At 39.8% G+C, this 26,165-nt stretch overlaps 1 protein-coding gene across 1 annotated transcript in view; it reads left to right on the top strand.

Annotated features, from left to right (window-relative positions):
- Positions 1-26,165, top strand: part of dnaaf8.L (dynein axonemal assembly factor 8 L homeolog) — a 73,825-nt gene that overhangs the window by 16,746 nt on the left and 30,914 nt on the right. The window contains exons 15-23 of the mRNA XM_018236523.2: positions 56-371; positions 451-554; positions 1,062-1,216; positions 2,178-2,310; positions 4,710-4,841; positions 5,931-6,125; positions 23,622-23,933; positions 24,588-24,650; positions 25,263-25,316. Coding sequence (XP_018092012.1) covers positions 56-371; positions 451-554; positions 1,062-1,216; positions 2,178-2,310; positions 4,710-4,841; positions 5,931-6,125; positions 23,622-23,933; positions 24,588-24,650; positions 25,263-25,316 — 1,464 coding nt within the window. The remainder of the gene's footprint in view (positions 1-55; positions 372-450; positions 555-1,061; positions 1,217-2,177; positions 2,311-4,709; positions 4,842-5,930; positions 6,126-23,621; positions 23,934-24,587; positions 24,651-25,262; positions 25,317-26,165) is intronic.

The raw sequence follows: 26,165 nt of genomic DNA, 5'->3' as shown, positions 1-26,165 counted from the left end.
AATTTAACACCACATACAAATGTAAACAATATATTTCCCTTTGACCTCTTTTCAGACACTGTTCCCTCATCTTACACTGGCGGAGATGGGCAGACGCTGCCAGTATTAGCCTTGGCTCTACGGGGAACACAAGCAGAACATATCTGGGCAGAAATAGCTGGGCCCTTTGATCCACAACTTGCTCGCCTTACAGATCAGTACTCACTAAATGCAATGTATGGCTTCAAGAGGGGTGAACCAATAATGCACTGGGCTCGAAAATCAGGGCGTCTCCTGCAGGAACTTAGTCTTTGGTTTGGTGGTAGAATTCCTCCCAGTGGGTCTTTTAATATTGGATTCCAAAACCCTTATAGTAGAAGCACTCAACCCAGGTAACACCATATCTTTATGCAAAAGGAATTGTTATACCATTATGTTGTACCATGTTCTTAATATATCTGCATGGCCTAGATCTGCCAACTTGAGATCTCGGAGCGACTCAGAGAAAGATGTCACTGCGTTTCACGATACAGATCGGTGTCGACCCCCTGCCTTGCTCACAGCCAGCATTCTAGGTAAGTTCCATGAGGTACTAGAATCACGGCTGTTCTCTCTACATTCTGCATGTGGATTCTCTTATAAACAAATTGAGACAGGAAGGAGCAAATTGTGTTTAAACAGACAACATTTGGGATCCTGTGAAGTTCAATGTTTATGGCCGAATACATTTATCAGAAAATGTGGAGAAAGGTTGCAAATTCTTGTAACCCATATCAACCAATCAGTTATTTGCTTACAATATTTTGTTTAGATAAAAAAAAAAAACTGCTTATTGGTTGTCATAGCCACAACTAACTTTGCTGTTGATTTTATGCAACCCCATGTTGCATAGGGAGAGAGAGAAAGTGTTAAAGTTCCCAGAATTGTTCCTTTCCATATTTGGTTTTGTGATTCTGGGGGACCACATGAAAGGGTTGAGTTTTTTGAACAATTGTCTTTTTTTTTTTTTTTTATACATAAACTACAGTATATGATTATTTCCATGTATACAGTATATGGGCCTAATCTATCTACCTTTCTAGGGGATGTGTTTCTGGTTGTGTCCCCCGCTGTCCCTTCTGCAGCATATGGAGATGTGATCGATATATGTCTCCATCGAGGATTTGCTCTTTATGGTCTCCGTCGCCTGCGCCTGTCTGCTAAACGTTCTGCCATGCTGAGCATGTCATCCACCCAGGTAGTATTTGTTAGTAAGGCAGAATAAATCTATGGCATGAGCATATTTCTTGAGTGCTTAGTAACCAATTCCCATTACTATGCTGATGACATAGCAAGAAATTATACATAGTACATGTATCACAGTATAAGTTTGTGAAGATTCTCATTCATCCGGGTCATGGTATATCTATAGAAACAAGTCAAATCAATTGGGCTTGCTGTGTTTTTTCCTTGAAGACGTTTCACCAGCCATCCAACTAGCTTTCTCAATTCAGAATAACTTGTAAAGCTTTCTTCGAGAATGTATCCTCTGGACTGTTGCTCCAATCAGCATAATCTGTTTATCATAATCCACAATGATTTTTTTATGTGATGTGTTTTAATAACACATTAAAACTCCAATCTTGCTAATACAATCAACACCTAATTTAATGACATCATTGTGGATTATGATAAACAGATAATGCTGATTGGAGCAACATTCCAGAGGATATATATTCTCGAAGTTATTCTGAATTGTGAAAACCAGTTGGATGACTGGTGAAAAGTCTTCAAGGTAAAAAAAACAGCAAGTCCAGTTGATTTGACTTATTTCTATAGATATCACAGTATAAGGATTTATTATAACAGAAAACCACAATTCAGCTTTCTTATCTTTCCTTATCAAATCTATAAGACGTTTGTATAGGAACATTGCTTGTTATAACTACTGTAGTACGTTTACCAGATCTGAGAAATCAAGGGCACAGCTAATAAATGCACTTAGCAGAGTTTTCTCTGTAGAAGGAGTTACATCTTCCAGTCCTTTTCGCACCAGAACATGCAGGAGCTGTGCTGTGGAATCATCCTCCAATTCTGAGCTGGAGATTTCCCCACACAGCAGGTGCATTCTGTACGGTAGATTTTAGAATGACTAACTGTGCGTTTATTGCTGTATTTTACTGTTCTAGCTTTCTTTAAGATATTCCTATCATTTTTAGGTATCAATTTTCTGCCCTAACGTGCCCCACTCCCAAACCGATGCTCAACCATGCAGACAACCACGTTTGCACTGCTTCTTACTCCTTCTCAGGAAAGAGAATGCTGCACACCACACATCAGGACTCATCCAAGGTATTCCAGGAAATTCACTGCTTATCCAAATGCACCACCAAAACAGCACCATCATTGTTTGAAACTGCATTAGTATTTTAAACTAATGTAGTTTTCTGCTTACTGTAAGATGCTTAGTTCCTGTGTTTGCAACAGCGTAGCAAAAAGAGGCCTTAATAGCATCCATCCTTTAGGAGATACAATGAAAGTAATCAGGATTAAGTGTAAAAGATATATCTTACATTATTTCTCAGTAAAGTACACAGGCATAGCTTCCTGTGTACAAGAAAAAATATTTCTCACACATTTGTTAATGCATGTGGGCTGCAGCTGCCATATTGCTTGCCTTGGGTGAGCCATTCTCCAGAGCACTTATCTGATCAACGCCATCTGTATGTCTCTGCCTGTTTGTGCTGTTCTTTTGAAGAATAAATGCTTCTGCTGTTGCACACAATATGGCAGATTTCAGGAATCTATTTGGACTGCAATATCATTACAGCATCCTTATGACACTGAAAATCACTGGCTTTTAACTTCTCTTAGTTTAATTTGTCAGTGTCTCTCGACATCTTGGGCCCTACATAACACTGGTAACATTACAAAACATACTGTAAAATAAAGCAGTTGAAATCCACGCAATGTTCGCAGTGACAGGCAGTTACCATTGGGGGTAGATTTGGGTTCTACTTGATGCAGGAATAACATTAGGCTAAACGGTTTATGGTTGTAACTAAATTCAGATTCTCAAGTGACAACTCCAGTCTCTTGTCTGGTTTGTGCATACCCAAGCTCTTTCCGATAACAGAACATAATATCAACGCTTCCTGCAAATAAGTTTTCCATATATACAGTAAATACCAGACCTAATGTGCTGCAGAGAGTAAAAATGGAAACTACAACATTGTGTTATGAAGGTAGAAAGCTCTTAATGGAACAGATTAAAAAATAGAATACACTTATTTTGTGGCTTTAATGCTTATTCCAAAGCAACAAATCTCGAACATGGAATATGCTTACCTAATTGCCAATATTTCTAAATATTAATGTACTAGACCTTCCAGAGCTACTGTGATCTGCTCTGTTCACTAGGGAAAAAAAACCAGCACAAAGGAGGAGCCCTGCCCTGTACTTACAGCCTACTGCATTAAGAAGGTGGTTCAGGGCTCCATAGTGCCTTGAATACTCCAGTACTCCCAACCATACAAGCTTGTGTATCTAGAATAGATCAATCTAAAAACAACTGGACTTGCTGGAGTAATCATTGAAGGCATTTCACTACTCATCCGAGCAGCTTCTTCAGTTCAACTGACTGGTGTGGGAAGTTCTCGGCAAAAAAACTCTTCCACTAATCCAATTTGTTGAACTGAAGAAGCCTTCTCGGATGAGTAGTGAAACGTCTTCAATGATTACTCAGCAAGTCCAGTTGCTTTTAGATTGACCTATACTAGATATACCATGACCTGGATGAATGAAAATCTTCTACTGCCTTTCCTCTATGCATTACTGCCAAATGCATACAGAGAGGGGTGTCCCTTATTGTAAACCAGTGTTGGACTGGGACACCAGGGGCCCACCAAAAAAACCTTAGATGAGGGGCCCACCAAAAAACCTTAGACCAGGGGCCCACCCTCATTACTATTTTCTTCCTCTCCTCACTCAACCACTATTCTCCTAGTTTGTTTTCTTTACATACTATAATGTATTATTCCACCTATTTAGCCTTATTGCTCTCATAGAAATAGGAAATGGCCATGAAATAGGCCAAAAGTTTAGCAGCATGAGGGCCCACTGACACCTGGGCCCACCGGGAGTTTTCCTGGTATCCCAGTGGGCCAGCACGACGCTGTTGTAAACCCTTTTTAGGAGTTGCAATTTAAATGGGTTGTTCACCTTTGAGTTAACGTTTAGGGTCAGATTTATCAAAATGTGAGATTAGAGCTCACCTCACAGAAATTAACCATATCAATTGAGTTCACCATTTGATAAATATGCTTTTAAAAATCCCATAGGAATTAATGGAAAGTGAGTGAGTTTTTCTGTTGTGAGTTCTAATCTCAAGCTTTGATAAATCTGCCCCTTAGTGTGATGCAGGGAGTAATATTCTGAGACAATTTGCAACTGGTTTTCGTTTTTTATTATTTGTGTTTTTGAGTTATTTAGCTTTTTACTCAGGGGCTTAGCGTTTACTTAAAGGTGAACCACTCCTGCGAGGTGCAAAGAGCAAATTTGATTAAGGCAAGGTGCAAAGTGCAAAAATCAATTTGCACTTTCTTCTTTGTGTGTGACAACTAAGAGGTGCTTTAAATATGTCTGTGAAAAATTGCAGTAGCTTATTGAATTAAGGAACAAAACCAGACAGTCTACTAGTAACACCAGTCCTTGAATATACCTCCTTGCTGATCTCTCCCTTTCTCATACAGCACTGATGAATGAACTGGCTGAACGGGGTCTCCTGGGGGCCATTCATGCAAAATTCTCCTACATATGTGAAGTGGACCCTTCCTTCTGTTTTCATGTTGCACCATACACTGACAACCTGCTGCAGAGCCTAGGTAACAAACTCACTGCATATAATTCTGTCTACGCCACCCAGAACTGCAGAAACGTATTGGCCTGTAATGCTGGGTCCTCTGTTATATGTTATATGGTCCCTCTATGCAATATAGTATTGTGGGTTAATGGGGTCGTTCAACTTTGAGTTAGCCTTTAATATGACGAGACAATTTGCAATTGTTTTTATTTTTTATTATTTATGGGATTTGAGTTATTTAGCTTTTTATTCAGCAGCTCTCCAGTCTGCAGTTTCTGCAATCTGTTTGCTATGGTCCTGATTGCCTTAGCAACCATGCATTGATTTGAATAAGAGACTGGAATATGAATAGGAGAGGGCCTGAATAGAAAGATGAGTAATAAAAAGTAGCAATAACAATACATTCGTAGCATTTGTTTTAGATGGGATCAGAGACCCCGTTTTAAAGATGGAAAAAGTCATAAGAAGAAAACAAATAATTAAAAAAAAACTCTAAAAAATAAAAAATCAAGACCATTTAAAAAGTTGCTCAGAATTTGCCATTCTGTGACATACTAAAAGTTAACTTAACTGTTAACCACCCCTTTAAAGGAGAACTAAATCCTAAAGTAAAAAAACCCTACCCTACATAGACCCTCCTCCCCCCAGCCTAGTTGCTACCCTGGGCAAATGCCCCTAAGTCTTTACTTACCCCTCTGTGCAGATTCTGTCCAGCGGAGTTCATGGCAGCCATCTTCAGCTGCTTCTGTAATCTTCAGAATGAGACCGGAGCTTCGGCGATTTTCCTGAGTTTTGGCGTATGTGCCGCTATGCCGGTCTTATTACGAAGATTACAGAAGAGAAAAAGATGGTGCCCGTGAACTCCGCTGGACAGAATCTGCACGGAGGGGTAAGTAAAGACTTAGTAGCATTTGCCCAGGGTAGCAGCTAGGCTGAAGGGGGAGGGAGGGGGGTCTATGTAGGGTAGGGGGGTAGGGTTTTTTTAACTTTAGGGTTTAGTTCTCCTTTAAGCTTACCTCTGTCTTGAACACTGGGTGATTATCTGTCATAATGCCACTGAATGCCACCTATTTCTAAATAGGAAACATAACCACCTTTCTTTCTCTGCCAGGAGGTAGCCTTCATGCAATGCCTGACCTTAGCACTGTCCCCATGGACATGCTGTCCTTACGGCCCTTTGCCTCCGACCCTGAGGATGAACAAGTCGTTGTGCTGACTATGAGCGGAAAGCATACTTTAAGGAGGGCTGGATACTTCTTACAGAAAATCCTGAGACCAACGTTGAAAACACCAGCATCGAACACAGGTATGAATAAAAATCTGTATATCTCAGATTGGTTGTCTTGCTTCCTAGGTAGCACTGCCCTAAGAATGGTATATGCATTACGGTATTATTAAATGGACTAGAGTTCTGTGGTGTAACTTAAAGGAAAACTATACCCCCAAAATACTAGAGCAACAGATCGTTTATATCAAATTAAGTGGCATATTAAAGAATCTTACCAAACTGGAATATATATTTAAGTAAATATTGCCCTTTTGCATCTCTTGCCTTGAACCATCATTACGTGATGGTCCCTGTGCTGCCTCAGAGATCACCTGACCAGAAATACTGCAGCTCTAACTGTAACAGGAAGTGTTGAAGCAAAAGACAGAACTCTGTCTGTTAATTGGCTCATGTGACCTAACAAATATGGTTTGTGTGCACAGTATATTGTACAATCCCAAAGGGTGGCCCTTATTTTTTAAAATGGCAATTTTCTATTTATGATTACCCAATGGCACATACTACTAGAAAAGGATATTATTATTATGAAAATGGTTTATTTACACGAAGCAGGGTTTTACATATGAGCTGTTTTATGCAATATCTTTTTATAGAGACCTACATTGTTTGGGGGGTATAGTTTTCCTTTAATTCAGGTAAGGGACATGTTATCGAGTGCTTGCTAGGGACCTGGACATTTCCAGAGTCTATCTGTAATTTGGATCTCTAGATTAATAAAACCCAGTAGAATTATTTTGCTTTTACTAAGGATTAATTCTATCTTAGTTGGGATCAAGTACAAGGTACTCTTTTAGTATTACAGATAAAAACAAAATTTTTAAAAATGTGAATTATTTAATTAAAATAAAGCCGATGGGAAATGGAGCTTATGGATAACGATGAAATATAGCAGTAACTAGAAACTGAAACTATATGAATGTATATGTGAATGTTGTGCAATAAATCTGAATAACTATAATGGCGCATCTAGCATCTGTTTTCCAGTGATGCTTTGCACACGAAAACACTGTGTCTAATAAAGCAAGTGCATCGCCTGGAGCTGAGCTTCTGTTTTATATAGCAACATTATTTTTAGCTCTTATTTCAGGAACAAAGGTCTAGCCAACCTCTCTGTGAGTGAGCTAAAATAATTCAGAGGAAGTTTGAGAAGGTTCACCTGTTGCCTTGGCAACACAGGCCTGTTTTCCGATCGTGGTTGCTACCTGGAGAGCTAGTCAAGTCTAAAGAGATGCTGCCCATCAGCCGGATAGACTGGTATAAGGGGCTTTTTAAGGTTTACATGAAGCGCATATTAGCTGCTACAGATAATTTTTCATTTGACCCCCACAATAAGAAAAGACCCTACCTACTACCCTAGATAGTCCCCCTCTCTGCTCCCCCCCATATAGTTTATTACCGCTGAAAGTGCCCCTAATACAGTACTCGTATATCGTGCAGAGTAAGTGCAGCGGAGCTCATGGGCACTATCTTCCGGCCCTTCGGTATTCTTTGGGTCCTCTTCCTTCCCTTGGGCAATTTCTGGCACTTGTGGCGCATACACAGTAGCTACGAACCTGAAGACTGCTCCAACTACAAATGCGCCAATATGGCGTTCACTTAAAGGGAAACTATCGCAAAGCTGAAAATGTAATATTGGCTCCAGGATAATAAATTAAAGGACTAGTAACATCAAAAAAATTTTTATAAAATTTTTTTGTATACTACAAAAAAAAAACCACCATCACATATTAAACTTTAAAATCGCAAAGTCTTTATTTAGAAATAACTTACCCAATCTCTGATTGAGCTCCACTCCAGAAAAGGCGACAGGGCGACGATCAATTGTGCGGCTCTCGATTTCTCTTCCCTGGCTATCTCCTGTAAGGAAGGCAGAAATCGAGCTCCACACAATGGATCACCCGATCGCCTTTTCGGATGAGGAGCACAAGCGGAGTTTCAGTAAGTTATTTCTAAACAAAGACTATTTTAAAGTTTAATATGTGTTGGTGTTTTTTTTTTTCGTAATATACAAAGACATTTTTTTTACATTCTTTTTGATGTTATTGATTGGGGACTATCTAGGGTAGTAGGTGGGGGCTTTTCTTATAGGGGTTTAGTTCTCCTTTAAAGGAGAAGGAAAGTCATTTTATACTTGGGTGATTGTATTTACTTACCTGATAAACTGGGCTGAAAAAACTATACCAACCCAGGGTTCTTCCAGCGAGTACCAAGGAGCGATTCTTTTTCTCTTTCTGTCTCCTTTAATCTGATATCACAAATACAAATTTTTCTTGTTTAGTAATGTACCCTTGATACCCCACACCAAGATGCCCCCCACCAACAAAGAATGTGTAAAAGAAACGGATCCGCACACACACCGATTAGTGTAGTCGGGGATTATCCCCTTTTATTCAGCCACCAAACATCAACGTTTCGGGGGGAACACCCACCCTTCATCATCCTGATGAAGGGTGGGTGTTCCCCCCCCCGAAACGTTGATGTTTGGTGGCTGAATAAAAGGGGATAATCCCCGACTGCACTAATCGGTGTGTGTGTGGATCCGTTTCTTTTACACATTGGTTGCTAAGGGACCCGGCCGGGTCAACGGAAGGAACGCACCACCAGCTTGCAGGATTGGTGAACTACAGGTGTGCGGTAGGATAATTACATTGTAATCAAGTTTTCCCACCAACAAAGAGCCATCTTATCTCCACTGCTTATGAAATTATGAGTAGCCGGAGCTTTCCTGCATGGGGTATAATTTATCAAATGGTGTAATTGAGCGATTTTTACTCTTTCATAAATATACCCGTAACAAATATGTCCCATAGGTTAAAAAAAAGAGCTTGACATGGTTGCTAAATAGGAAATTGCACAGCTCTCTATCCACTGCAAGTCTGAAGAACAGAATAATAAAGACAAATATCACATGGGGGTCGGGCCCACCGGGTTTTTTCCCCGGTGTCCCGCCGGGCCAGTCCGACGCTGTTTAAAATCTTTAAAAATGTTAACTTTTAGTATGTTCTAGAATGGCCAATTCTAAGCAACTTTTCAATTAGTCTTCATTATTTTTAAAAATGATTTGCGTTCTTCTTCTGACTCTCTCCAGCTTTAAATGGGGGTCAATGACCCCATTTAAACGACAAATGCTCTGTAAGGCTACAAATACAGTATATTGTTACTGCTACTTTTTATTACTCCTGTTTCTATTCAGCCCCCCCTCCTATTCATATTCCAGTGTCTCATTTAAATCAATGCATGGTTGCTAGGATTATTTGGATCCTAGCAACCAGACAGCTGAATTTGCAAACTGCTGAAAAAAACCAAAATAACTCAAAAACCACAAATAAGGAAAAATTAAAACCAATTGCAAATTGTCAGAATATCACTTACTACATCATATTAAAAAAATAATTTAACGTTGAACAACCCTTTAAAAATAATCATTTACGTATTCGAGTTGTATTCAAGGTGCAATTGTCAAACGTAGAGAAACTAGCTGTACATTTTAGACAGCTGCAAGCATGATTTCCTTGTGTAATGTCCAAACCTAGTGGCAAATGCTCCTGACAAGACTAAAATGCCTGATATGAATTGAGAAGATTAACAAATAAAACGCAAGGTCTGATAATAGCCATTGTGGCGTCACCCTGTGTAACTGCATCAGATATCCTCCTTACTACTAAATCCTGAATTCTGCTGATAAGCCCTGTTATTATTATATATTGGCTAAAGTAGAAGGCCTGGAATGACGTCTCTTCAGAGAGTTTAAGGATCATAGGAAAGGAGCATAAAAGTCTATATCCAGTGAGTCATAATCTGCGGTATTAGCAAATCTGACTTTATTGGCAGTTTGACATCAATACCTTGAGTGGGTTATTTCGGACTAGGGCCCAGCTATCCGATTTCAATGCAGGGAATGCAAAGGGGCGTGCAAGGGCCGCATCAACAAACTGAAGCAGTCCTCGATCTATTGGGATTTTTAAACCTGCCAATTTTTCTCCAGATATCGGTCGAGGAAGGGCTCCATACACCGGCCAATAAGCTCCCAGCTTGGTCTGTCTGCAGTTTTTATCAGCCTGTGTATGGCCATATTTACGGCGCAACCTATGGACAGGGTGCAAAGTGCAAAAAACATGGCACCATAAATGAAACCTAATTCTAGAGCTCTCACCACTGTGTGCATCTCCATAAAAACATAACTGCCTGAAACTGACTGTTTCGGGTCAAAACCACCACAACATTCCTTTAAGATCCAGTCTAATGGAGCACAGGTATTAGGGGAGGAGCAAAGAAAAACACCCCTCACTCAGCCACACCATTGGTCAGTTTTTCCTCTTTTTGGTAAACGCAAAAGGGTCATTTATCAACACTGGGCAAAATTGCCTTTGGGCAGTTACCCATGGCAACCATTCAAATAATTGCATTCATTGTTCTATCTTTAGCTGCCTGAAAAAAACAAGCACTGATTGGTTGCTATGGGTTACTGTCCACAGGCAAATTCGTCCAGTGTTGATTAATAAGCGCCCATTTGGCAGTTTTAAAAAAAGCAAAGGTAATTCACAACGATTTTTAGTACCTATATTGAACAGGGGAAATCTGAGTAGTTGGAGATTCAGCAGGTTTAAAAAAATAATAGTTGCCATTGTGACATCCCTGGCTTGAATTATTAGTAGTGTATGATCCCTGGAGAGAAATATATGCACTGATGCAGAGGTTGCAAGACCTTTTAGGTTCAGATTCAGATCTGTTTTCTTATAATAAGGTTACAGGTATACATTATAAAATGTGGCCTTAGCAATGATCAGCAACAACAAAAAAACATACCTCTAAATTATAACCTAGGGCAGTCAAAGTTTGCTGGAGTGGAGTGAACATGACAACATGGCAGACCAGGTATGGAGCCCACAAAAAAGGCCTGGCTAGATACTATGGGGCAGGTTTGAAAATCCCATTGAACGGGAACTGCATAGATGCATTGATGAAGGCTTCTAGTTGGCCTCTGACCAATGGTCTGATCACATCCAATTGGCCCAGTAAACAGGTGGCCAAATCTGGCAAAGATTACTCATTTAGTGCCATCTTTAAAGGAACAGTAACACCAAGAAATGAAAGTGTAATGCAAATATAATGTAATGGTAAAACTGGTGTGTTTGCTTCAGAAAAGCAACTATAGTTTATATAAACTGCTGTGTAGCCATGGTGGCAGCCATTCAAAGCTGAAAAAGGAGAAAAGGCACAGGATACACCGCAGATAACAGATACGCTCTGTATCATACAATGGGATTCTTCAGAACTTATATGTTATCTACAGTATAGCCTGTGTTTGAATGGCTGCTCTCATTGCTACGCAGCAACTTGTTTATCTATAGTTGTGTTTCTAAAGCAAACAGCCACATTTTATCAATGCAGGGCAACAATACATTATATTGTCATTCCTTTAAACACAGTTTAATTTTTTGGTGTTACTGTTCCTTTAAATCAGGGTAGTCCAACCTCTGGGCCGAGCTTGAAATGCTTGGTTCCAGAGGAAACGTCATGTTGCAAAGGATATAGGAGGATGGGGGACTCTTTCCATTGCCCAGTTAGTAATAATAATATAATAATAAATCTATTTAATATCCAGGTGTCCCATATTCCAGTGTATAGCTCCATCTGGTTATCCATCTGGTTATCCAACTGGTATTGTAGTTCTTTTTTGTGTATTTTCTTTACTTTTACAAATCAAAAGTGTTTGTGTATTTCATGTATGGCCCCAGACAGTTTTTGTTTTTCCAATGGCCCAGCGAAGCCAAAAGGTTGGACACCCCTGCTTTAAATATATGTCCAGCTTTAGGGGCCCATTCATTAAGTTCGAGTGAAGGAATAGAAGAAAAAATACTTCAAATTTCGAAGTGTTTTTTTGGCTACTTCGACCATCGAATGGGCTACTTCGACCTTCGACTAAGACTTCAAATCGAACGACTCGAACTAAAAATCGTTTGACTATTCGACCATTCGATAGTCGAAGTACTGTCTCTTTAAGAAAAAACTTTGACCGCCTAGTTCGCCACCTAAAAGCTACCGAAGTCAATATTAGCCTATGGGGAAGGTCCCCATAGGCTTGGCTATCTTTTTTTGGTCGAAGGATAATCCTTCGATCAATGGTTTAAAATCCTTCGAATCGTTCGATCGAACAATTATTCCTTCGATCGTTCGATCGAACTATTTGCACAATTTTTATTCCCCAGTCGAATATCGAGGGTTAATTAACCCTCGATATTCGACCCTTAATACATCTGCCTCTTACTTTCGCCACACTTGTTGATGTTACGAAAGCTATTGAATTGTCTTCTTGGGTGCTACAGATGTCAAAGCAGAAATCTAGCTTTCTTGGCTGAGAGACACACTCAGGGGATACTTGTTTTCAAATCAATACTGAATCCAATATTGTTCTTAGTGATAATTGTAGTCTGTGTGCAGTCAATACACATTATTGCCTTTCTTAAATCTACCACCAAGTGGCAGTATTCACCAGTCCAGTTCTCAAGCCTTGCCATCAGCTTGTACTTAACAACAATAGAAGGTATCCCTGGTGCAAGAGTACAGCCTAGGGAAGTGGCATTTTTGTGGCAGCGGAGAAAATGCCATATTGCAGAGATAAAGAGAGAAGTTGTTCCTTTAAATTCCATATCTCACAGCTTTCTGAATAATGGCTATCCAGGTTTAGCTTGATACCTACCATATATTCCATGAATATATTTTGTTTTTTTAGAAACCAATTCCATTAACCGCCATTGCATCTTAGCAAAAAGCCATCTATGTTACCCTTACACCTGTGTAGGGTGGGCCTGGACAGGGCTTGGGGTGCAAACAGTGTTAAAATGGGGCACCAAGGGCAAACCAGAAAAAATTGATATCCAGGGCCCACCAACCAGAGTCCTTAAAATTTTCTTCTTAATGAGACAATCAGTGGTTTCTTTGTTCAAAAACTGTTTACAGCCCAGATTATATGGGGGATCTATTAGCTCTTGCTCCCATTGGGGACCTGCCTGATATATGGTCAATTTTTACCCATATATTGCTGTTGAAGGACCCTATACACCGGTAGAAATGCTGCTGACTTAGTCTCAAGGGGCTGAATTGGCATCTTATAGGAATTTTTCAGTACAAAAATAAAAACTGGGTTAAATAGGCTGTGCAAAATAAAAAATGTTTCCAATATAGTTAGTTAGCTAAAAATGTAATGTATAAAGTCTGGAGTGACTGGATTTGTAACATAATAGCCAGGACACTACTTCCTACTTTGCAGCTCTCTTGGTTTCCACTGATAGGTTACCAGGCAGGAACCAGTCAGTAAGGGGGGCCACATGGGCCGTAACGGTTGCTTTTGAATCTGAGCTGAATGCTGAGGATCAATTGCAAACTCACTGAACAGTTATGTCCCATGTGGCCCTTAAAGTCGCTGACTAACTCAGAGTTAGAGAACTGCAAAGCAGGAAGTTGTGTTCTGTTAGACATCCAGTCACTCCAGCCTTTATACATTACATTAGACATTTCCTATCTATTTACCCAGTATTTGCACACTGAACCATACCTCCCAACTGTCTGGTTTTTAGAGGGACAGTCCCTCTTTTGACAGCTCAACCCGCAGTCCCTCGTTTGTACTGGAATGTCCCGTTTTTCTCTGCACTGAACAGCCAGAAAAAGAAACAAAGTTTCTAACTTAATTGGCTTTTGGCAGAGAGCCCAGAACAGCCACAGCAGCAGATAAGATACTTTTGTAACAATTTTTGAGATACGCAAATAAGTAACTGTAACAATATAAGATAACAGGTCCCTTGGGAAAAGTTAGACTCACAGCTTAAAGGGCAATTCACCTTCATTGGCAAAACTACAGAAATATGTTCAAACTTTCATAACCTGCTAAATTTTGTAAAATGAACATTAGGGGGGTGTGGTCAAAAAATTTTTGACGGGCTACGTATAGCAACTTTTTTGTCCTTCTTTTTGTTTCCAAAATGTTGGGAGGTATGACTGAACTGTTCCTGTGTATGCCCTCCTTAATGCTTTCCTGTCTTTCTCACTGATGAGAATAAATGAAATACAAACAGAACCTGGAAAAAATGTAATGCCCTGTGCTCTAGAATGGGCAAAGGGTCCACTCAGGTCAGAGCCCACCAGTATAAACTCTAGTACCCCGGCAGGCCAGTCCAGCACTGGGGGGTGAATGTTCTCTGGGAAACCCAGTTAAAGGGATACGGTCATGGGGGAAAAACATTTTTTTTTCAAAATAAATCAGTTAATAGTGCTGCTCCAGCAGAATTCTGCGCTGAAATCCATTTCTCAAAAGAGCAAACAGATTTATTTATATTCAAAAATCTGACACGGGGCTAGACATATTGTCAATTTCCCAGCTGCCCCCAGTCATGTGACTTGTGCTCTGATAAACTTCAATCACTCTTTACTGCTGTACTGCAAGTTGCAGTGATATCACCCCCCTCCCTTCCCCCCCCCCCAGCAGCCAAACAAAAGAACAATGGGAAGGTAACCAGATAACAGCTCCCTAACACAAGATAACAGCTGCCTGGTAGATCTAAGAAGAACACTCAATAGTAAAAACCCATGTCCCACTGAATTCCTTCAGTTACATTGAGAAGGAAAAACAGCAGCCTGCCAGAAAGCATTTCTCTCCTAATGTGCAGGCACAAGTCATGACCAGGGGCAGCTGGGAAATTGACAATATGTCTAGCCCCATGTCAGATTTCAAAATTGAATATAAAAAAATCTGTTTGCTCTTTTGAGAAATGGATTTCAATGCAGAAGTCTGCTGGAGTAGCACTATTGAAAAAAAGCATGTTTTCCGATGACAGGATCCCTTTAAGTAACTATTACAAATACCATACGCTGTTTACAATACAGTACAATGTTTTTAGTGCTAAAATACTTAATATTTTAGTACTTTTTGCTTCCAAAAGTATTTTATATGCAGGTGCCAGACATAGAAATCAAAGTGCTTATTTGACCATCGTAAAGGTGCAAGTGCTTGACGGCTAAGGGGCCCATACACAAGGCAATTGCACCTGTACAATTTGAGGTGTAAGTTATTTTTTATCAATGCTGAGCACTGCTGACTTTGAATACTCTTGGGGAAGCTGAAGTAAAATACTTGGGGTCTACCACCAGCCAGGCAACAGCTGTAGCACCTAAAGTTGCCAAACCTACTCTAGAGCATGATAGAAGGGCATAAACACTGGCAGTTTATTCATATTATCATTAGTACTTCAACCAATTTGATTCTTTACTCTGATAATACATTAATAGCCACAAAGCTATGGAATCACCTACTCTTTGATTTCAAACAAAATCCTAACATATTTCTGCAACCTCAAGAACAGTAGAAATGCTGACATTCCTATTATTTATTTGGAAACATGGATATTACGCTGTTCCTAAAAAGGATTTTCTATGGAAAAATGGAAAAAGGGGAAGAGTACAAACCACCACCTTTAGCTGTTCATTGCACAAGGTTAAAAAGAACAAGGACGTTTTTTTTTCTCTCTGCGATATGCTTCCTTTGGGCATGAACCATTAAAGCGAGAACTGCTGTGACATTGTTCATAGCAGTATAAAACAAATAATAGGACACATGGTGCCGTAATATAAACCAAAAGTGCCACAATATAAACCACAAGGGTGCTGGGTAAAGCTAGATGTTTCCGTTAAGATGAGAAATCTCTTCAGTGTGAGGGAAGTTTAAAGATTCTGATGCCATTCCATGGAATCTGTTCTCTTTATAAAGCAATTATGTGATTGCATTGATTCTGTTTAAAAGCACAGATGGCTCTCCGTGGAGCAGCATTATGTAGAGGGGATGTCATTCCATGGACCCGTATTTATTATGAGTATGAATCATTGCATGGATCCATATCTCGGAAACAGAGGGTCAGTCATTTGCATACTTTCTCGTTCCTTCGCATACTTTGTTCCTTTGGGGAAGTGGCCACGGTTACACCGTATGACGCAAACATATGCATTCTCTGTATGAAGCTGAGATGACATTTTGCAAATGCAGTTTTATGAAGGGTAGGACATAAATATATGGGTGCCCTTTATGAAGAGAATAACCCTCCATAACATTCCTTTGGCTTTATGTATGAAGAAGAGAATGAAATTTGATGGGGATGTTGGGGGAATGGCATTTCATGGATTCTGTTTTTGAAGCAGGGGAAAACATTCCATAGCTTCTCATGATAAACAGGTGTTTGTTCTGTAAGTTTAATATATGTCTCTCCTTACTTTATTACTAAGATGAGAGAAAAACATTTGTTCATAAGGCTAATGTCAACATAGGACCTTAAAGGGATCCTGTCATCAGAAAACATGTTTTTTTCAAAACGCATCAGTTAATAGTGCTACTCCAGCAGAATTCTGCACTGAAATCCATTTCTCAAAAGAGCAAACAGATTTTTTTATATTCAATTTTGAAATCTGACATGGGGCTAGACATTTCCCAGCTGTCCCTGGTCATGTGACTTTTGCCTGCACTTCAGGAGAGAAATGCTTTCTCAGGCTGCTGTTTTTCCTTCTCAATGTAACTGAATGTGTCTCAGTGGGACATGGGTTTTTACTATTGAGTGTTGTTCTTAGATCTACCAGGCAGCTGTTATCTTGTGTTAGGGAGCTGCTATCTGGTTACCTTCCCATTGTTCTTTTGTTTGGCTACTGGGGGGAAAAAGAGAGGGGGTGATATCACTCCAACTTGCAGTACAGCAGTAAAGAGTGATTGAAGTTTATACGAGCACAAGTCACATGACTTGGGGCAGCTGGGAAATTGACAAAATGTCTAGCCCCATGTCAGATTTCAAAATTGAATATAAAAAAATCTGTTTGCTCTTTTGAGAAATGGATTTCAGTGCAGAATTCTGCTGGAGCAGCAGATGAGAATAAATGACAGTATCCCTTTAAATCCCTGTGTCCCTTGTTATTTTCATAGGGATGGGGGCCAATCAGAAATTACCCTGAATGAGCTTGATCCCTGTTTAAAACAATTTGTGGCTCTGGATAATTTCCAAAAATATCTAAACCTTTCTTTGAAGACCTTAAAGAATCTGCTGTCCCAGTCTTGCCTTCCAAAAGTGATAAACCCATGTTTGTTTAAGGTAAAGTGCCTACATCTAACCAAATTCCATGGATTTTCCTTATGACGATGATAATTTAATAAATGAATGAATGGATTGCTTGCTGTGAAGCAGATGTATCGCTGATTTTATAGAAAAGAATCATGGACGTATGGTAATGAGAATGGAAGATCTGCTGTAGCTCTACCATCATTTGCCATTCAAGTTATAACCTTTAAGGAAGGCAGTGATGAAATGACCAGCACACTCGTGCACTAATAAGGTTTTCCGTCAATTTGACCTCACCCCTGCTACCACTGGGACAAATGGTTGAGTCAAGGGTTTTATATTAATCTAATGGCAACTACATGCAGTAGGTTGTGTTGTAGCAGCTATATAAGTTGTCAATGTGTAATCACCACTGGTAGTGGGATTTTTCTTAAAATACAGGTATGGGACCTGTTATCCAGAATGCTCGGGACCTGGGGCTTTCCGGATAACAGATCTCTCCGTAATTTGCATCTTCATACCTTAAGGGCAGAGACACACGGGCAGATTCGGGGAGATTAGTTGCCCGGCGACAAATCTCCTCATCGGGGCGACTAATCTTCCATGAACTTCCTTCCCTGCCTTCCCGCCGGCTCGAATGGAAATCACCGGTGGGATGGCACTGGGAGTGCTTCAGTTTCCGAAGTTGCTTCACAAGGAAACTTCAGGTGACTTCGGAAAACGAAGTGCTCCAAGTGCCATCCTGCCGGCGATTTTCATTCTAGCTGCTGGGAAGGCAGTGTAGGGAGATTTGTTTCCCCAAAGAAGAGGAGATTTGTCGCCGGGCGACTAATCTACCCAAATCTGCCCGTGTGTCTCTGCCCTGTCTGCTAGAATATCATGTGAACAGTAAATAAACCCAACAAGCCCAATAAGGATTAATTATATCTTAGTTTGGATCAAGTACAAGCTACAGTTTTATTCTCATAGAGAAAAAGGAAATAATTTTTAAAAATATGGAGTATTTAAATAAAATATGGGAGACAGCCTTTCCATAATTCGAAGCATTCTGGATAACGGGTTTCCAGATAAAGGATCCCATACCTGTACTTATATTTCTGCCATTTGGCAACTATTTGCATTATGATAATTACATTTCCTCAATGATAAGTTGGTTTTGTAAAAGATGAAATACCATCAATTTGACTTACTTGAATACTAGCTACCTGGGAGCTTCAAGAAGTTTGGAAAATGCACCTCTACATCTCTGGTCCTCTCTTTGCTTTTGCTGAATTACCTTGCCTTGTTCTGCTGTAGCAAGAACAAGTCAAGAGTTGTCTGTGTTTTCTGTGATTTGTGTCATGGCAGGTAATAATTATAATAAGCGACTGCTTGAGTTGGCAGGGTGATAATACAGCTGATATAGATAATAATGGGAGTTCTGTGGCAAGTATCAGATAAACCAAATAATAATTTAGCATAGTAGTTTTTTTTTATTTTGTTCTCTTGGTCTGCTGAGCGATACAGACGGACACAATCAACTGGCCATACCAGTTTTGCTGATCCATCAAAGATTGTTATGTAGCGCCAGCTTCAAACTAAACCCGTACTCCAGACTGTGCCATCTACAATCGTTATACAGAAATGGGACCCTTTATCTGGAAACCCATTATCCAGAAAGCTCTAAACTATGGAAAGGTTGTCTCCCATAGACTCCATTTTATTCAAATAATCCACATTTTTGAAAATTATTTCCTTTTTGTCTGTAATAATAAAACAGTAGCTTGTACTTGATCCAAACTAAGATAGAATTAAGCAAAACCAGCCTATTGGGTTCATTTGATGTACATGATTTTCTAGTAGACTTAAAAGCATGAAGATCCAAATTACGGAAATATCCATTATCTGTAAAACCCCAGGTCCCGAGCATTCTGGATGACAAGTCCAGTACCTGTACTATACAGGTAAATAAAAATGTTGTTATTCTGCTGGAAGTGTCTCCTCTATCTCTCTCTCTTTCTGTAAGAAACTGGATAATTATATCTTGCCCATCCAGAAAGCAGTTTTCTAGCACGTGGATGTCCAAGGGTGTTTGAAGTAAACTAGTGGCTCTAGCTCTTTGGGGACTTAAGATGATTTCTTGGAAAACTGACTTATTTCTGTCACATGCTCAGCCATTTCTTTTCTCTTTTTCTACTTTCTGCGCCTTTCCCTGTACCCTTTTAATTATTTGTCATTTCACGGGGGATGGATATGTTTGTTCTATTTTACAACTTTGTTTAAATTATGCTACAGTTTTTTCAAATTCTTTAGAAATGAGTCAACAAACACAATGTGAAGGACATTGTATTCTCTAAGCCAGGCCTCAGGGGAAGCAGAATCTGCTGAGAACAAACCTCAAGATGGCAGCCTCGGCTTTTCCTCTATAAGATTTTCCAGCCATATGCGCATCTGTTAATAGTTCAGATTCCTGCCATTATAGAAGCAGTGTAGGGATGACACAGATATATATAGACCAGGGATGTCCTCTACATGTCCCTGATGAGACCAAGACCTTGTCATCAGTACCCCATTACTCATATTCCTTCCAGGTCACCCACAGGCAGGAATCTGTTGTTTTTCTTTAGGCTTCTCTCGAGAGATTTGCAGTACAGCATAGAAATCATCTCGTGGAAGCCTCTCCTGTTATATTTTGGCATACCTTTTCATTAATCTGTAGTCAATTTATCAATGACAAGGTGTATCAGTACAAATGAAGGCATCGCATTGCTCTATCATACCAACAGATTAGTTGACATAACCATACTCCATCTGATGATCTAAGTAGGATTTATGCTAAGGATGTCCGGTACATCATGCCTCCAGCTGTTGCTGAACTACCACATCTTATTAGCCCGTGGCTGTCTTATAATAATCTAGACTTAAACCAGACTTGTTCTTCCAGCCTTAGTAAATAATGCAGTGTGGATATATTGCTAGACAAAGATGAAGTGTTACAGGGCAAGGCTAATGTTTTCATGGGATTTCATGGGAGATGAAATTGCTTCTACAAACGTACATTCATTTTTCTCTCCTTGTGGGGTAGTATCATATTTTATCATTTCCTAATTGGTATAATTTAGAATAGTGAGCCTAAAGCCGGCTATACATGCCCAGATCTGATTATTCAGTGTGGCCAATTAAGACCATACTGTTTGACAGTCTGGGTCTGTACAGTAGTGATGTGCGGGATGAGAATCCTCGATTCTTGACCCATATTCGACCCTAAACCGACTCACATCTGTCCCAACCCACGGTTGTATGCTCCCTTATATACCCCTGCCATGCACCCATCTGTGATGTCATATAGGGGGCGGATGCAACTTGACACGGAAGTTGGGGCACTGGTCGCTCCCAAGCGGGGATGGCAGCAATATCAGAAGGAAGAGCTCGGCCCACACCTGCCCACAGCCCAAATATTTTGTGCGAGTGTCGGCCATGAACCCGCCTGCGGGTCCAGCAGGCTTCCGCACATTACTAGTGTACAACCAGTCATGTAGGCCTTCTGATAATCTTGGTCGGTTGAAGATGACCTGCCCTGTTGGAGAATTTTCATCAGTCAGTGAAACAAAGCAAAGAGGAACCTTATTTCTCCTGTTCACTCCCTACTGTTCTGATCATTGGCATACCCAATTTTGACAGCTCAGCCAACAGTTCCGGATTGTTACTGAAATGTCCGTACTTTCTCTTTGATCACCTGCACTGAACAGCCAGAAAAAGATACAAAGTTTCTAACTTAATTGGCTTTTGGCAGAGAGCCCAGAATACATGGCAGCTGCACTTCTATACATTTGTAACTATTTAACATAAGCAGGGCACTTGGGAGAATTGAGACTTGCAGTTCACCTTCGTTATCAAAACACATAAAACTTGACCCTAAAACCCCCAGAAATGTGATCAGAGTCCTAGGGAGGCACTGAATCCACGATTTTGGATTCCGCCGAACCCCCGAATCCTTCGTGAAAGATTCGGTTGAATACCGAACCGAATCCAAATCCTAATTTGCATATGCAAATTAGAGATGGGAAGGGGTAAACATTTTTTACTTCCTTGTTTTGTGCAATAAAATTAGCCAATTTCTCTCCTCCCCCCACTCAGTGGTGACTTTTGCACAAGTAGGCTTTGGTTTTCTCAATCCAAACCAGGCAATTCGGCTGGACTGGATCACACTCGTACACAAAATAAAGTAGATGGATCCACAGCTTAATGAGATTTTTATGAGTGAACGTTGGCAGATAATGGATCCATTTTGAACCTGACATTTCTAGCATTTGATTTGTGATGTGATTTAAATAATTCTCTTGTCAGAGCAGCCAGCAGCACATTGTACCTACGTCAGGAAACTGCTCATCCAGAGGATTTCTCATTTACTGTTTTATTTTGCCAATATTGTTTGCCTCATTAGTTTTTAGTGGTTTAATTTTGAATTAATGGCATTCACATATATAATGTCATCAAAACGGTGACATAAATTTATATATTGCCAGATGCTGTATCTTCGCTAATAATCCTGACAGCAGAGAAATGGTTCTCAGGGCAGCATTATAAGTGGATAGCCGTAAGAGTAATTTTCCCCTTTCCTTTTTAACCTCTTCAAAGAAGTACAGAATAAAAATTTGCTAAAAGATGATCAATTAAAGGGGTTGTTTATCTTTAAATTAACTTGTATTACAATGTAGAGAGTGATACGCTGAGATTGTGGTTTTTAAGTTATTTAGCTTTTTACTCAGCAGCTTGCAGTTAAAGCAATCTGGTTGCTAGGGTCCAAAATACCCTAGCTACCATGCATTGATTTGAATCAGAAACTGGAACACGAATAGGAGAGGCCTGAATAGAAAGATGAGTAATAAAAAGTAGCAATAGAAATACATTTGTAGCCTTACAGAGCATTTGTTTTTTAAATGGGGACAATGACCCCCATTTAAAAGCTGGAGAGAATCAGAAAAAGAACGCAAATAATTGAGAAACTATTCAAAAGAAATAATGAAGGCCAATTAAAAAGTTGCTTAGAATTAGCCGTCCTATAACATACTAAGGTGCTATCTCAAAGGTCGATTGTTAGAGTTTCTTTTACCTCGAATGACCTCTAAATCCAGTATTCTAAAACTCAAATATAAATATTACCGACCCAAAAACTCGAATCGAATCGAGGCTATTAACATCTTCAAATGGATCACTGGACCTCTGTCATTGAGTTCTACATGAACTTGGGAGGTTTAAGGTGGTGAATAGTTGAATTTGAATTGTTCCCAGAGTCCAGGTATGATAAATCTCAAATTCGAATTCAAGTTTGGATTATTCCCAACCAGAATTTGTGAGTTTTGACAAAAATCCAACTCGAAAATTCGAATTCGAATTTCCACTTCGAACCTTAATAAATCTGCCCCTAAAAGTTCAAGGTGAACCACCCCTTTATCTGTTCATGGGACTTGAGATTATGGACTGCCCACCTGAATTATCAAGCAAATGACGATGATTTTTTGGACAAGAATCCACTTTTATTGTCATACTAAAATCTATAGTTCGTATAGATATGGGTATGTGAAGGTATGAAGGGGTGTATGTATGGATTCTGGGTTTCATTTGGGGGGTTGAACTTGATGGGCATTTTTCAATCCGATTTAACTGATCCGATGTCACATGGGGCTGCAGCTGAGCCTACTGAACAATGGTAATCAACTCTGGATCAATAACGTTGTGCACTGGTTCAAGAAAACCCCAAGCGGAACTGTTTCCTTTGGATAAGGGACTAATGCTGTGTTCCCCACCTCTTAAAGGAAAACTATACCCCCAAAATGAACACTTAAGCAACAGATAGTTTATATCATATTAAGTGGCATATTAAAGAATCTTACCAGACTGGAATATATATTTAAGTAAATCTTGCCCTTTTACATCTCTTGCCTTGAGCCACCATTTCATGATGGTCTGTACGCTGCCTCAGAGATCACCTGACCAGAAATACTTCAACTCTAACAGGAAGAAGTGTGGAAGCAAAAGACACAACTCTGTCTGTTAATTGGCTCATGTGACCTAACATGTATGGTTTGTTGGTATGTTTGTGAGTACAGTGAATCCTACGATCCCAGGGGGCGGCCCTTATTTTTTAAAATGGCAATTTTCTATTTATGATTACCCAATGGCACATACTACTAGAAAAGTATATTATTATGAAAATGGTTTATTTACATGAAGCAGGATTTTACATATGAGCTGTTTTATGCAATATCTTTTTATAGAGACCTACATTGTTTGGGGGTATAGTTTTCCTTTAACTGATACAGATTTATCATGGAAGTGTCCCCTTTCTCTTTTGTCAAATTACTACTGAATAGATATTGACTATATGAAACTGCACAATGTATTTGTAATATTTTATAGTTGTAAACTTGATACCTGTGTATCATAGGATCTGTGCATGACGGATTTGAACTTTTGGGGTTGAAGTGGCTACCCAGTTTGAGCCGGCTCCAGGCCAAAGAAATCACTCCATATGAAGTGGGAGACCGTCCATGGCAACGGAGCATAGAACACCTGATCTCTAATCCAGCCCTGCTGTGTGCCCTGCGCCGTTCCAATGCCTTCGCTGTTTTACAGCATACAATCAAACAGCTGGCACCCACCTTAGGCATGGAGCACCCTCAGCTCATTGCATCTGCTACACCTGAAATCGCTTTTCGGCAGGCAGCCCTTATATTTTCAGACCGGGATCTGGTTTCTGGTAGGCAGCTTTCTATTATTTTCCTTTCGTGTACCACTTTCCTTCCTGCGCCCCATTCTGTCTTCTGAAAATAGGGACATTTCTCATTATGAGATAAATCTGATGTTAATCCCAGGATTAAATCTAGATTCCCATGCAATTGCTATACCAGTAAACTGAGTTGGAAATTGTTTAATATAAAATGTGATCCATTGATTTGAAATACACCATTTAATAGAAAATTTACTACAAATTAATTTCTAATATGACCTTATTGGTGAACAAAATTACTGCCTCACTTCTCAATCATTTTCCCCAGTGACTGTTGCTTCTGTTTATTCTCCCAGTAATTCTTCCTCAAATTAATTCTATCCTGTTCTACGCTTTTATCCATAAATCCTCTTCAGAGATGTCCAGTAAATCTTCCTCGGTTAGTCTGAGCAATAGATTATCTTGATTATTCTTTAGCCCCGGGAACCAGAACCCTAATATCTGCGTTCTAACTCCTCCATTAACAGGCCCATAACTCTTCTCTACCTGGTTACTGTTTCTGTAACAGCTTTATAAATCCTCCTCTCACTGATAATTTTACCTGCGCTTATAACTTATCTCTTTGGATTGTTGTAGAACAAATTCTATTTTTTTTTAACTCCTTTGTTTTTTTCTCTGACTCAGATCCAGAAAGTCGTTCAAGTCTGATGTACATCCCCCCAACTGGAATAAATTGTAGAGCTGGAGGTGAGAAGTTATGTACTCTGCAGGTGTGGGATCAGTTATCCGGAAACCCTTTATCCAGAAAGCTCCGAATTACGGAATGGCTGTCTCCCATAGACTCCATTTTATCCAAACAATCCCAATTTTTAAAACTATTCCCTTTTTCTCTATAATAATAAAACAGTAGCTTGTACTTGATCCTAATTAAGATATAATTAATCCTTATTGGACTCCAAACCAGACTATTGGGTTTATTTAATGTTTACATGATTTTCTAGTAGACTTAAGGTATGAAGATCCAAATTACAGAAAAATCAATTACCCTGAAAACCCCAGGTCCCGAGCTTTCTGGATAACACACCTCTACTGTATATTCCACCTAAATCTGGTGCATATCCCTGAATGAAATTATCTATTGTTTTTTAGATATTATACCATTCTTCATGCCTCTTTATGTGCTTGGTGTGGTGCCTACCCTGTTTTGGTTAATTTCTTTCAAAAAAGAAACTGATTTGTAGCTCACAATTCATCACTCAGTAGGTGAATGATATAAACTTGGAACGTGGTTTTTATATCAGTGCTGGAAGGTCAGGTGTACCCTTTGTGCTTACCAGACCCTCTTCTGTTATTTGGCAGGTACAGAAGATCGAAGAGGGACAACAGAATCCATATTTACATACATGCTGTCAGGTGAGCTTCTAGATCTGGATGTACTGTGCTTTACAAGCTTCAGGGTCCTTAAAATAATAGCAGAGCTTATAAAGGTATAAACTAAAATACAGGAACCAATAGTGGCTTATGCACGAACAGCATGTAGTCATGTATTACCACTCTAGATAAAGCAAGTTGGTTTATGAACTTTGCTTCGTATGCTGCTGAATTTTGCACATTAAGCAGGCCACAGACGCAAACATCCGATCGTACGAATCAACGTACGATTGGACTTTCCCGTCTCCCGACCCGCCACTAACCATTCAGATCAAAGTTTTACCATTCAGATCAAATAAAGTAGTTAAAGAACAGATGAGCCGATGTTCTGTGCCTACAGCAATCGTACAAAAGTTATGTCTGACAAAGCTAGTAACAGTCTCTCACTGAAAATCGTACGATCGGCAATGCACGCAGAGATATTATCGGCAGCCGACAGAAATTTTCTGACCTGTACTATTGACCAAACGACCGATCTCTGCCGGACGAAAAAAGTCGGGACTCTCCACACATGGTCCGAAAATCGTACAAATCCTCGATTCGTACGATCGGATCTTTGCGTCAATGGCCAGCTTAAGGGGCCATTTTAAAAGGTCCATCTGAGGGACTTGAGACAGAGATGTCAACAGGGGTGTAACTACAGAGGAAGCAGACCCTGCAGCTGCAGGGGGTCCCTGAAGGTATAGGGTCCCCATGAGGCACTAATTCATATACAATTTCAATAATTATTAGTAAAACAGGTCAACCTCTAGATATTTTGGGGGCCTGAAAAAAAATTGGTATGGGACCCAATAATATCTAGTTATGCAACTGGATGTCAACCTACTCATG

The sequence above is a fragment of the Xenopus laevis genome, chromosome 9_10L (assembly GCF_017654675.1).
Source record: "Xenopus laevis strain J_2021 chromosome 9_10L, Xenopus_laevis_v10.1, whole genome shotgun sequence".
NCBI classification, from domain to species: domain Eukaryota; kingdom Metazoa; phylum Chordata; class Amphibia; order Anura; family Pipidae; genus Xenopus; species Xenopus laevis.
The sequence above is the reverse complement of the archived record's forward strand: the minus strand, read 5'-3'. Positions and strand labels throughout refer to the sequence as shown.